The sequence below is a fragment of the Aythya marila genome (assembly GCF_965140915.1).
Source record: "Aythya marila genome assembly, chromosome: 9".
Classification (NCBI taxonomy): Eukaryota; Metazoa; Chordata; class Aves; order Anseriformes; family Anatidae; genus Aythya; species Aythya marila.
In genome coordinates this window covers 16,577,841-16,591,375 of record NC_139050.1, presented here as the reverse complement: position 1 = coordinate 16,591,375, position 13,535 = coordinate 16,577,841, and the positions used below count along the sequence as shown (strand labels likewise).

At 38.5% G+C, this 13,535-nt stretch overlaps 2 protein-coding genes across 3 annotated transcripts in view; one reads left to right on the top strand and one right to left on the bottom strand.

The window, feature by feature from the left end:
- The window catches only part of PSMD1 (proteasome 26S subunit, non-ATPase 1), a 71,244-nt gene that overhangs the window by 33,267 nt on the left and 24,442 nt on the right, over positions 1-13,535 (bottom strand). The gene's annotated exons all lie outside the window — the stretch shown is intronic.
- Positions 663-12,520, top strand: HTR2B (5-hydroxytryptamine receptor 2B). Of its 2 annotated transcripts, none has more exons than XM_082767027.1 (4): positions 663-1,309; positions 1,987-2,639; positions 9,167-9,367; positions 11,443-12,520. In XM_082767027.1, exons 2-4 carry the CDS (start codon positions 2,330-2,332, stop codon positions 12,321-12,323), a joined length of 1,392 nt encoding a protein of 463 aa, XP_082623153.1. In that variant the 5' UTR covers positions 663-1,309; positions 1,987-2,329; the 3' UTR covers positions 12,324-12,520. The 2 variants fall into 2 exon arrangements, with proteins under 2 accessions (XP_082623153.1, XP_082623152.1); XM_082767026.1 differs by having other exon boundaries at positions 1,946-2,639.

Sequence of the window (13,535 nt, the reverse complement as noted above, 5' to 3'; positions counted from 1 at the left end):
TCAAAAGTCAATTGAAAATGAAGACATCGTGAAATCTTACCAAAAGTTTCCTTTAACGAGGAAAAAAAAAAAAAAAAAAAAAGGAACAAGTTATAACTACTTCTCTGGAAATTCTACAGTGCTATCTGAAAAAGTTAAATACTTCTGTTCATTTCTGACAGCAGCTTTCTCTCTTTAGCCCCAAAGTAGCTGTATCCAAAAGAAGTTTTTGTTTGCTTTCTAAACAAATATGAATTGATTTGTAGTTCCTCGATGATCCAATTCCCAGGTTGAGCCTGGTGAGAGCACTGAACAACTCAGGGACTGTAACGTCCAGTAATATACCAGAGGCCAGACCGTGATCTCACGGTCTTTTCTGGCCTTAAACTCAGTGACTCTTACACAATTGTCCAGCTAATGTCCTTGGAAGTGAACTCTATTTCCATTTTTATGCAGAAATGCATGAAGTTAGAGACTACACACACATCTGACTGAAAGTTGGAAGGTAACAAAAGAGAACACTCGCAGTAATAAGAAGCAGCTGCATGTAGAAAGATTGAAAATCACAGCCCACACACTTAAAACAGTGTGCTCATTGGAGTGTTTACATGGCGGTAGAACTCTTTAGGGTTAACTGCTTCCAAGCAGAGAGAGCTGAGGGAGAGCGGGAGCGCGTATGCACACACGCTATCCTGCATGTAGTCCCAATAGTCCAGCAGGAAGGGTTCTTTGCAGGGTCTGCACACCCTGACAGAGCTACAAGGAGCATACATTAGAGTGCTGGAGCGCTCAATCAATTAACCCTCTCTGGCTTTTTTCCAGCCGAGCCCCCACTCATTTATTTCCCTGCTTTCAGGCACGGAGCTGGATGCACTGGAATGAATCAATCAGCAAACAGCAGTAGCAGAGGACTGCAAGTTTTCCTAACAAACAAAGAAAATCGCACTGAGACTGTGCTAACTACTTAAATGAAATCATCAAAAGAATGGAAAGGCAGAAAAAAGAGAATCTTACTTTTATCTTTCTTAAATGCAGCAAGAACACTTTTTTTCCTCCATTCAAGAGCTGGAGAAAATACCTGGATAAGGAAGATAGTTTTCCCGAAAGAGAAATTCTGAATCTTAGAGTGAAAAGAAACATAAGTGCTAAACAAAAGCAGGCAAAGAGAGACACTTCAGAAAAGAATAAGAAACAAAACCAAATGAACAACTTGCTTTCTAGAAAACAGTGAAAAGCATCTTAAAATCCATCACATGATGAAAAAGAACAATAATTTACAAAGGATCATCCTGGATATAAAGTGAACTCTACTGAAATCCAAGAAAAAAAGGTAAGGCTTTCTTCACCTGAAAATTACAGCATATCAAATCTTGCCAGTACCCGAGTGTGTTCAGCTTATCGACACGACAACTGGCTTAGTGTCTGCTTGAACAGGGAAATGTAAGCGTTAAGTCTTCAGCAGAGTTGAGAGAGAGAGAGAAAAAAAAAAAGGCTGTGCTTAATAAAAGCCCTGCTCAGATTACAAAAACAAAAGGAGGTTTACTCACTCCCCCCCTTCAAGTAATGGGTAAATTTAGATGTCTCAGTTCCATAAATCTTTACTGTCCCCTTGAGACTGTCACCAGTGTTTTATTGTCTACAGCTTCCTGACCCTCACCTGATAAATTAGGAACTGTAGACATTAAAACCGAAGCCTCATACATCATTTCTGAAGATATTTTTGGGGTGACCCTCTGTGGAGAAATAGGATTCTTAATAAGGGGAAATATGGGAACTGCCGTCTGCCTACGCACACGCTGCTGGAGACTAGACACTGGGGAGAGGAGGAGTTGCATACACACAACGCGAGCATCTGTCTTTGCATCAGTTTGTACTTAGAAAGAGCAAATCTACGTACTCTATAGCTAGAGGGAACCGTTTGGCATCCAAATTCATCTTATCACTTTTCTTTTTTTTTCCCCTACAGCAGTAAAAGACTGGAGCTAATGCACTGCTTACTTTTCTCAGCTATTGAATTCTCTCGTGTGATCGTCTGAAAGCTGAACCTCACTTTAAAGAGGAGACGGGACCACCGAACCTGAGCAGCCAGAGATGGACACAAGACAAGATTTTCATTTTTAAGAACTAACTGCGCTCAGCAACGCACAGGATAAAAAAAAAAAAAAAAAAATTGGATACCAGCTCTGACATGGTTACTGTGGCTCAAAATAGCAGATGACCAGTTCACCATACTGACCATGCTGGCCTTTCTTCAGGACCATCCTGGACCAGAGAGGCGCAGTGAAGTCTTACACCGTACGCAATTTCTGCCCAAAATACGGCTCCTGAATATATTCTGCTGGAAACAAACATGTCCCATCCTTTACATTTCTTGAACGGGTCTGGAGCTGACAATGGATCTTTGTCACCCCTCTCAGTAACAGGAGAACCCAAAGAGAACTACCCGAATGATGAGCAAGGGAACAAAGTGCGCTGGGCGGCTTTGCTGTTCCTGCTGGTGATCATCCCCACCATCGGGGGGAACATTCTCGTTATCCTGGCCGTGTCTCTGGAGAAAAAGTTGCAATATGCTACCAACTACTTTTTAACATCCTTGGCAGTGGCAGATTTGCTCGTGGGACTGTTTGTGATGCCGATTGCCCTTCTCATAATACTGTTTGGTAAGTACAGTGCGTTTGTTTCATCAGGCAAGCATCCTGGGCACAAACTTGGAAGTCTAATTTAAACAGAAAATTTGTTTGCTTTACACTAATAGGATTTTAAAAATCACTCGGATAAGGGCTCCAAAATCTTTCCTTCCTCTAATTGTAATATAGTCTAATGTCTTTATGGGAAGTATACCCACTATGTTCTTTGATTTGAAATAAACCATCCAAAAAGCACCTGAGACTTAGAACTAAATCAGACAGGGACATGGGAACATTTGTGCAGTTGATCATTGTTTTTAATAACTTCAGCACAATGTTGAGATCTGTTCTACTGGGTATTACATTACTTGCAGTCAGTGTCCTCTTAGAAATGTGACACTAAGTGATCTGGGCTAAAATAACTAAACTGAACAGTTTTTAACTCTCTGGGATTAAGAGCCACCTCGTTTTATCTTGATATCAATTCCATACTCCGTGAGCAGTCAGAGATGGTTCCTGGAAGCATCAATGTCAAGTTTTACCAGTCTCAGTTTCAGGGAAAGTGATTTTCTCCTGCCCTAGGAAAAATGGTTTGTAAAGTGTCCCATAGAATTAATTCATCTGTCAAGCCACGGCAGCCTCAATGCATCCATGTACCTGATCTTCAAGACTCAGATTCACCATTCAGTTTGGCTCACAGGGAATAAAATATATATATTTTATATGATTACACATCAGGTGTGACATTTTCTTTCTACTTACTCATTACAGAAGAAGAATGACTTTTTCATATTTTCTCATGCCCAGCTTTATTTCAAATATTACTTTTGACACCCAATCAGAAACAGCTGCATGGAAAAGTCTTTTTTTTTTTTTTTTTTTTTTTTTTACTCCTGAAGTTTCTTTAAGAATATTTTTTCCCACCTGTATGACACTAGAATAGACAATTTAAAATGCAATCTGATATCGTTTTTTCAAAAAGCTCAAGGATTTACAGATTTATCTTTAAGGTATAGATACCACCGGGCTCTAGATAACGAAAGGCTGCAGGAGTTCATGTTTCCTTTGCTATCTCTCTAAAAGTTGCCTAAGCAACAAGCAAACAACTATAAACTTCATTTCAGAAAGTGCATCAGTAGCTTTTGTTTGCTGCAGAAGACTGGTATCACTTTATTAACAAATGTGTTTATTCATTAAAGGACACTGAATTTCTGTATAGTACAGACTTTCACCCTTAACAGTCTATGAATTGGACGGAAGAATTCAGGGTTGATATCATAAAATAGGCAGATTTTTTTTTTTTTTATTATTTCAAGCAACAGTTTCTATAAAGATAAATGAATGTATATAACCAAAATTGTGATTTCTACCTTGAAAAAAATACCACTGCCTACAAAAACAATTGATATAATGTATGTGCACATGTACAGGTGAAAAACTTCTGTAAACATGTACTAATATACAAATACTGTAAGTGCTTAGCTCCTGCCAAAGACCACACTAATGAAAAGAAATAATAAAATTATTAAGATAAAAAGCACTAGTATTTGACTAGCAACCAATAAAAAGAGAGGGCAGGTTCTGGGCTTTGTGAAGGTGTGGGTGGTTTCTTTCTTTTCTTTTTAAATTTTGCTCAACTAGTAACTCCCTTTCTTTTTAACTTTATAAAGAGACTATTGCTCCTTAATCTCTCAATTAATCTAGTGCAAAACCCTGGTTACAACAGTTTAAAGCATGCTAGGAATCTTACAAACAAAAGCATCTTTCACAGTGCAGGAAATATACCAGAAAGCAGTGAAATTAGTGACAATTAACTAAATGAGATTGTGACCAGCCCTTCACGTTTCAGTTTCAGCCACTGCTATCTTGCATTTCTCTCTGGCTCCCGACCAGAAAAGCTGCTTTGCCTCTTTACCAACTGGCAGAAGATGCTGAGGTGTTTACAGAAGCCCAAAGCATGAGCAAAACATAAGGAGTTACTGGAATGAAGCAAGAACATACTTCTGAGTACAGAACAAGTCCAAATCTTGAAGCTACATTATCCAGATAACTGCTTGAACATAGAATAATAATTGATAGTCAGAAAGCCAATTAAGTCTGGCCTCCTGGCACTTTCACACAGGAATGTTTCTGTTATAACGAAATAGCTGTGTGCAGTTTTTAGATACAGAATACAAATATTATGCTTCAGATGAGACTGATATTTAATTATGTGGAAAATATTTGAGGAAAAAGGTGTGAACTAAAATGCGGTCACGTTAAATGATTTTGGAAAAAAAAATAATGTCACAATGTTCAAATTCAAAGTCTACTACAGCTATTGGCTTCATGCCCTGACGATAGGCTTAAAGGAAAACCTTCAGAAATAGGCTGTCACTGTGATAAGCAGCTGCTCTTTCAAAAAAAAAAAAAATAAAAATAAAAAAAATAAAAAATCTGTAACCAACTCACAGGTATAATACCATGAGCAGCAGATTTCTTCTTCCCAGCAGTGACTAAGATGTTCTCCAGTCTGAATATACACTGCGATTTTGATTTAAGAATACAAGTTGCAGAATATACAAACAATTCATTGTTTTTATTGGTTACTAAATTCTTCTCATTTCTTCCACAAAAAGGCAGGCGTGTTAGGAAATAATTGCATTCTCTGAAATCTAGCTTTCAGAAGTTACCAAAATTTATAAACACACAGAACTACCACAGAAATACCAAAGCAAAACAAAAACGTTGCTATTTATCAGATGGCGAAATTAGCAAATTCTTCAGAAGGAACCTCTAATTTGCAAAGCCTGCAGCAGGAAAAAGTCTGTTGTCCATGCCTTCATAGGCAGTGGTTTACTTGCAGACAGGGTATGTGCCACCTTTTAAATTGTATTCTCGATTCTCACGTAAATGCACTTAAAACTCAGAAGGTAAAGCTGTGTGTCCCAGGCTGCCAACCCTAATTTTTGAGACCTGTCAAAAGGTTTCTGACCATCTTTCCCCGTTATTGATTTTGAACCACGGCAAACCTTTCCTTCTTGCTTGTGGTAACAAGGACTTATTTCATTGATGGCTACTTCCCAATATCTCAAATCTAAAGATAAATAATAAAACCAGGGTTTATTTCCAACAAAGCAACTTTTATAAAAAGAATACCTAGGTAAAAGTCAAAAAACAGCACAACAGTGAAAAACCACTGCTGACACTACAATTGGAGTGGAGAAATAAAAGCAAGCAGCCATGGGAGTGCGAAAGCAAGGCAGCAGCCCAGAAATCCCAGGCCTATGAAGTCCCCAAAGCCGAATGCTGCCACGAGGGTGAACAACAAACACACAGACCACAAACACGCACACATCAAATTGAAGATTAAAGCCTAGGCTTAGCTCAGTTGGCGATTAAAGCATCAGATTTCCTTCTTGGTGAAAACATTGTTGTCTAACAGCAACAAAATGACTCCTATAACTAAATCACTTGCAAGCAACACATTTCAGGAGCCCCTATAGCAAAAGAACAATTTCCAAGCCTGTTTAAAGATCTCTCAATCATGCCTATGCATGCACACAATAGGTGCTTTCTCCCAAGCCTTCAAAAAAAGCTTTTGGCTTACAGCAAGAGCAGCACTTCTATACTGTACTTTGTTTTGAGGATTACACATTTCCAATGTATTTCCTATCAATAAATCTTTCTGGAAATAAAGATTCTATTAAACAAGGGCAGACAGTTGTGTTAAAAGCTCATCTTACTTTTCTTAAGGTGCAAGAGAAACCTTAAAATACGTATTTGATTTTGTATTAACTAGAAATAAGGAAAATAATGCACAACAGCAGCACTGCTGCATTTAGGAGGGTCTGAGACCAGGATTGTAAGGACTATCTTTTTATCTTATAGCACCCAACAGCTAGAGAAAGCAAACAGGTTTTCAAGCCAGCACATTTGTCAGCTAACACAGGCATTTGAATAAATAAATAAATCAAATCCACTAGTTGTTAAAATCCTCATTTCAATTCCCCACAAAAAAAGGTGGAGAATCCCAGCAGAGTAAACCATTTAATGCTTTGTTTTTTCCTCTAGAAGTGTGGATCTGTAATAGGAGAATCCGAACTTCCAACAATCCAAACTAAGCACGACCTGTTAGCAACTCCGTAGGGACTGCTCTGACAGGACTCACCCACTTTACCTTCAGCCTAAATTATAAAGTGGAAAAACACGACTGCTTGTCGTATCTTTAGGGTCAGACATGCCTTCGAGGTCCTGAGGTGAAACTAATGTTCTGCTTCTTCCCTACTCCTGAACTAACAGAACAGACAAACAATAATATACATGAGGAAAGCACAAAATCATAGCCTGGAACAGTATGTTCAGGGCTAGGCACAGAGCTTCTAACACGTGTACAATGAAACAAAGTAAAATATGAATCCCAGACGACTAGGTGATTCTTCAGGACTTACAGGTATCAGAGTTTCACTACAAATATATGTTTAATTAATAACCGTATTCATCAACTCATTAGCTACTGCATTTACTGCCTACTCTGATTTTGTATGGATAATATCACCTCATACACACAAATATAACAGTACACAATGCTATAGCCACTAATGCAGAACCTTACTGTCTTCTGCATGCAGTTCGAAAGAAAAAAAGGAAAAAGCTTTCTCTCTTCAGTTATACTTCCCAACTAACAAACGCCCTACAACTCATCAAAGTTGCTCTGTGTCAGGTAGCTGTTTCAATACATCTATACTTAAAAGAAAAACACTTTCTGTTGTGAGCTATTTGAGGGATTTCTTTTGCAAAAGGCAAATTAACTGCAAATGGAAAGAGTTTTTTATGCTGCAATTCTCCAGAAAGCAAAGCAGTTATAATCCAGGGAGCAGCACGTAAGCACTCTGAACAGAAGTGTTAGCTCCTCATTTGAAATCTAGCAGTGTTATCCGTGTGTCCTTCAAGATGTAGAATACGCTTTCCATTATTCATATTTTATCTCAACTAATCACTCATCATGTAAGTCAAGAAACAGTTCTACTTTTCTGGAGTGAGCAAGAACATTTAAAACCCATCAAATCAATTATTTAACTGTTTTTCTTTTTTATTCTGGCTTGCTTTCTGTTTGCGTGAACCACAAAACATTTTGATTTCCTTTATCTTGTTGTTCAGAGGTAACACACTTCACTGCCAGTTAAAAGTGTAGATAGAAATCATGAACATGAGCAACTATTTCAAAATATACTAATTATGACTTTCTCATAACTGTATGACATTTTTGAAGCATAATTTTAACTAAAATATCTACTTTTGGAAATACGCAGCTAGATATTAAAATTCAATGGTTACTGATTTTAAACTAGACCATCCGTCTTCCTTTTTGCCTCATTTTCTACACCATCCTCACCTGGAGTCCCCTGCTTTGGGGATGGGTGACATCCAGCGTAACGCTTCATCGACCCGTTCTCTATCTAACAGGAAAGGTTTCCAAACATGGGCAGCAATGCAGAAAAGTACATACTGTCTTTACACCATTTTCTGTTTTCTGGGGCTTATTACTCAAGTCAAGTTAGCAACATGCTGTTTCCATCTACCAGTCACATTATGAAAAAATGTTTTAATGTCAAACTGCTGCACCGTCACCACACTGACAGGATCAAGCATTACAACATCCCAAGATTCAGAATAAGGAGATTAAAACCAAATTTCATTTGTCACAAATATCTTTTTTTTTTTTTCTTAGTCATTATTCAACAAAGAACCAAGTTCTCTGACAGTACTTTTAATGAACCTACTGATCAAGCACAGCTGAGTTTTATAAGGAAGGAGAATTTAAGCAAATCAGTCAATACCATAAAAATACCAGCCTTTTGCAACACTGAACGTCACAAAACTTTTAGCTTGGACCCAATGCAGTTGACAGACCATACATTTGCTATGAAGATTAACATGAGAGACAGGTAACTGCTGTCAGAAACAGGATTAAAAATTAAAAATTCATATCATCCTTCTTGGAAAAAAGTACAAGAAAGCACATCGATGTTTATAAAATGTCTAGTCAGAAGAGCCCTGCTTCTTTTTACTTTCTGCACAATTAGGCTCCTCAAGATTACCACTAATTTCAAGATCCAAACATGGTTCTGCAATGACTAATACATTGATTATGACCTACTACCTCCTGCATTTAATACAGTCTTGAATCACAGGATTAACAGAAATACATAGCTGAAAAAAGTCATTTAAAATCAGGGTGCAAGCACTGAACACAGTCCTAGCCCATTTAATTTTTTTATTTTTATTTTTTAAAATCCAGAGTCCTTACCACAAAGAGATTATGATCTAAAATGGACAGAACGATAGGGATAGATTTATTATACACAAACATCCTGATCAGTGTGATGATGGCAACTATCCCAATCAGACGTCAACTGAAAAATACTACAATCCAACTGAGGTGGTGGCAAAGTTGAGTTTCTGCAGAATTATGAACTTTAAGGATACTGATACCAAGGAGGGAACAAAAAAACAACAACCTACACACCAAAAACAGTCTCTCAAGAAAAGATTCTAATGAGTTTTCTGTTCTCTTTCAGATAATGCCTGGCCTCTTCCAGCTGCCTTGTGTCCTATCTGGCTGTTCCTTGATGTCCTCTTTTCCACAGCTTCCATCATGCACCTCTGTGCCATCTCACTAGACCGCTATATTGCGATTAAAAAGCCAATCCAGGCTAGCCAGTACAACTCATGGGCTACAACAATCATCAAAATCATCATCGTTTGGCTCATTTCAATAGGTATGTGAGGCTCGGAAACTGGAAAAGCAATACAGAAGCTTCTCATGTCCAAAAAAATAGGTGTAAGCTGGGCACAAAGACAAATTTGACGAAGTACTATATGGTTTGCAGACCGTAATACCTGGGCTGGTCTAAGTCCACCACTTGGATCATGTGTAGCTACATCAAAAACCTGCCTGGACATCTGCTCCTTATCAAGCTTACTAGAAAGGTCAAGCACCGAGCAGGCCTAATCATCACACTTCTTTATGGTCCCAAAAGTCAGAAGACAACGTCTGCATGGCTAGCATGTCTCCTGGGAATGCAAGATTTCATGTTTCTGTGGAAACAATCTAGTATTCTGTCCCAAACGTAATTTTAAGCCTTGAGTATATGCTGTTAAAAAACAGTGCCTTACTTACAATCATCTCATGAAACAAATTTTGAAAAGGTTAATTACTTGCACCAAAGAATGAAAGATAAGTGAGCAGCTGGCAATATTCACACTGAAAACTGAGACGCACTGGCAATACATCATACAGAAAGGCTACCTTTAAGCCAAAAACAAAACAAAACACCAAAACAAACTGTTGATATAAAGGATGCAAATGTATAAACATTTATGATATTAGCTTCTCTTTGTTGTGTATGTAGCACATCGCTTGCTTTCAATGCTTACAAAAGTCTTTTAAATGAGCTAGGAGGTGAAAACATTGAATTCAAGTAACTAAAATGCATAGCAGGCAGCCACAAGCATAGAGCTGTTGTGCTCTGTATGCAAGAGGAAGAACAAAATTATTCCGGATTACTTTAGGCCAATGACGCATACAAGAATAGGTACATCCATCTTCTTGACTTAGACATACGTGCCTAAACCCAGAAATTTCAACTTGAACAAAATTCTGGAAGAGCTGTGATGATGACAAGAGAAAAGACATATTTCTATTTTATCACAAAAAAGGAAACTGTTAATGAGACAACACACTTACAAGCTGACCTTTTAATACCCAATGTATTGTTATTAATCAGTGCTGTACTTTTCATTGCTTTTTATCTAACATGAAAGTACCCTGCAGCTGAGCCAAATTTCTCGAAATCAAAGGTTAATTTGATTCAATCCTTGTTTTAAGCATTTGCTCTATCTGAAGGTGTGCCTCCACTTAAGAAAGGGGTCAAGTGGTTGAAGGGTAAATCACTTCTCTGCTTGCTGCCCCCGACCAACCTTGGTAAGCAGAGTAGCAGAGGACTGCAGTAAATACCTACATTTTTAAGTGGTATCAGGAAACATAGCACAAATAACCTCCACCAGACAGCAAGGAACCTGTTGTTTTCATTGTGATGTCAGACTGCTGGCAAATGAAGTTCTGACTGTAATTTAGTGGTTATAAAAAAAAATCATTTAAAAGACAAGACTGCTAACATTTTTTTTAATTTTTTTAAATGAGCAGTGAATTACAGAGCTCGCTAGCTAGCCTCATTTAAACACTCTTAAATATCCAAGAGACTTTAAACAACAAATCCATCTCAAATACACACACTGCATAATTCTGGCATCTATTTAACTACTTGTATATACCACAGTCAAGCAGGGTGAAAAAATCAGCTGTATTCAATCACTTGATGTCATTAAGATAAGAGGGAAAGACAAGTTTTAAGTATTTACAGAACCAGCCTTCAAGAAGTACAACGGTTACCTCAAAAAAAGGGGGGCAGAGGGAGAGGGAAGGAGGTGAAGAGCATTAGGGAAACTCATTTCAAGGGAGGAAAAGCCATACTAATTGCAGTGACTAGAGTCAAAGCAATTCATGTGTTTTACACTTGAGAAGTTGGCAACTTCATACTGCTTCCTCAACCTCTAAGGGTTCGTCCCAATCTCGTTAAAAGGGCATTCTGTTAAAGCTGAGCTTGCCAAGTCTCACAAAGTACTATTTTCCCAATTACCCACGTGAGGCCCTCAAACAACTCATGTTTTCTCAGTAACCCTTGTGCCTACTCCAGAGTTCAGGAATTTATTTAGAGACCCTGAGGCTTCAGACCCAAGAAAGGATAAGACAAGCAATCACCATATACTGAAGTATTTGTTTTTTCTCCTCTAGGTATTGCTATCCCAGTTCCTATCAGAGGCATTGAAGATGGAAATGGCAACTCTACAAACATCACGTGTCTTCTGACGCCCGATCGTTTTCATGACTTTATTCTATACGGATCAGTGGCTGCGTTCTTTATTCCCCTAGCTATCATGATAGTCACTTATTTTCTGACAATCCAAGTGCTACGCAAGAAGGCCTACTTGATCAACAAGCCACCTCAACGTTTGACTTGGTCAACGGTGTCCACGGTTTTTCAGCGCGACACGACACCTTCCTACTCACCAGAAAAGGTGGCCATGCTAAACGGCTCCAGAAAGGACAAGACTTTGTCCAACGATATGCCCATCTGCAGAATGTCTACAATTGGGAGGAAGTCTATGCAAACCATAACCAATGAACAAAGGGCATCAAAAGTTCTTGGGATTGTATTTTTACTTTTCTTGTTGATGTGGTGCCCGTTCTTCATAACTAACATAAGTTCAGTCCTGTGCAACTCCTGCAACAAGGAAGTTTTTCAAAAGCTGATGGAGATATTTGTTTGGATAGGATACATTTCCTCGGGAGTGAACCCTCTTGTCTATACACTCTTCAACAAAACATTTAGGGAGGCTTTCAGCAGGTATATCACTTGCAACTATGGGACCACAAAGCCTGCCAAGATCCTTCGGAAGTGTTCCAGCAGGATCTCTTTCAGGAATTCTGTGACAGAAAATTCCAAGCTCTTTGTTATGCACGGGATGAGAAACGGGATTAACCCCATAATGTACCAGAGCCCAATGAGGCTGAGGAATTCACCTATCCAAGCATCATCAGCCATTCTGCTGGACACGTTGCTGCTCACAGAAAATGAAGTTGATAAAACAGAAGAACAAGTAAGCTATGTATAGTGGAATGGCAGCCATGTCCGTATCATAGGATTACTGTCTGTATTATTCTAGGTAACTGTGCTATAAGAGGTCATAAATACTATTGTTTTATTTATGCAAGCAATATCCTATAAATTTATAAGAAATCTTCGCCTCCCGTTCCGTGATAAACAATGACTATTGCAAAACTGTATCCTACAGAAAAAGGGAAATAAATAAAAGCTAAATCAATGTGAGTATCTAACTTTAGTTCTCATCACCTACAGTCTCTTGATTTAAACCTACGATGGTTTACTCTGGGCAAACAAAACAGCACACACGCTCACTGCACTGCCTCCTACAGTTCCACTGCTGAGACTGCACACTCAGATACAAGACTTTCTCTGTATTGGGGGTATCACAAGCAAAATCACTAGTTCCAGAGACCATAAAGTGCCTATTCACAGTCCACAAGCAGTAAAACCTTTTGTTAACTAGGTGACAAAAAAAAAATAATAATCCATGTGTGGAAATTATCCCTGTGGTTTTACTGTAGGGAAGCCAGAATCTCTTACCCACCTGAATTTCATCACCATTACTCTCACATACAAACAAGCTTGGCATTAGCAAATTTGTCACAAAAAAATAGCCTTTCTTCTTTTCATACTAAGAAAGTGAGAGCGTCTAACTAAAACAGGGCAATACCGCATGAACGATCATATGTGAAACAGGACAGGCAGTACCTGGAACATCCCTTTAATTTATATGAGCAAAGTTCCTTTTTGTAGCTTTTAGAACTTCAGTAAAAGCTGTCCGTGGTCTGCCAGTTGTGCTCCCAGGAGGCAGCAGGGATAAGGGCAGTATCTAGGCCTGTATACATTAACCGCTCAGCTTAGCTCAGAAGCATTTCATTGGACTAATTAATGCTGTAAGATCACGGGTCCCATCCTGTACTCTCTTAACCACAACACTGGTAAATCTAATCTTCCGTGAGAACACAAAATTCATAGAAAGAATTGCTCTTCACAATCCAGACAAGCTAAGATTATCTCTATGAAGTCAGGAGCTTCTAACAGTCCCAGGCCATATCCCCTCTGGGAAGGAAAATCAGATTTCCCCAAAGTACTGGAGTTCTGACAGTAAGCAGCCAGGTCACCATTTTTTCCCCTGTAGTTTCCATTTACAGCAGAATTTTCAACCCAAGCTTTGTTTTCATTTTTAATGCTTTCAGAGCTCTTTAGTTACACGCTTAAA

Bases quoted from the DNA above. Each gene is read 5' to 3' on its own strand.
- HTR2B (XM_082767027.1), top strand. From the start codon at position 2,330: ATGTCCCATCCTTTACATTTCTTGAACGGGTCTGGAGCTGACAATGGA. The intron at 2,640-9,166 runs GTAAGTACAGTG...GTTCTCTTTCAG, and splicing joins CCTTCTCATAATACTGTTTG to ATAATGCCTGGCCTCTTCCA. The intron at 9,368-11,442 runs GTATGTGAGGCT...TTTCTCCTCTAG, and splicing joins CGTTTGGCTCATTTCAATAG to GTATTGCTATCCCAGTTCCT.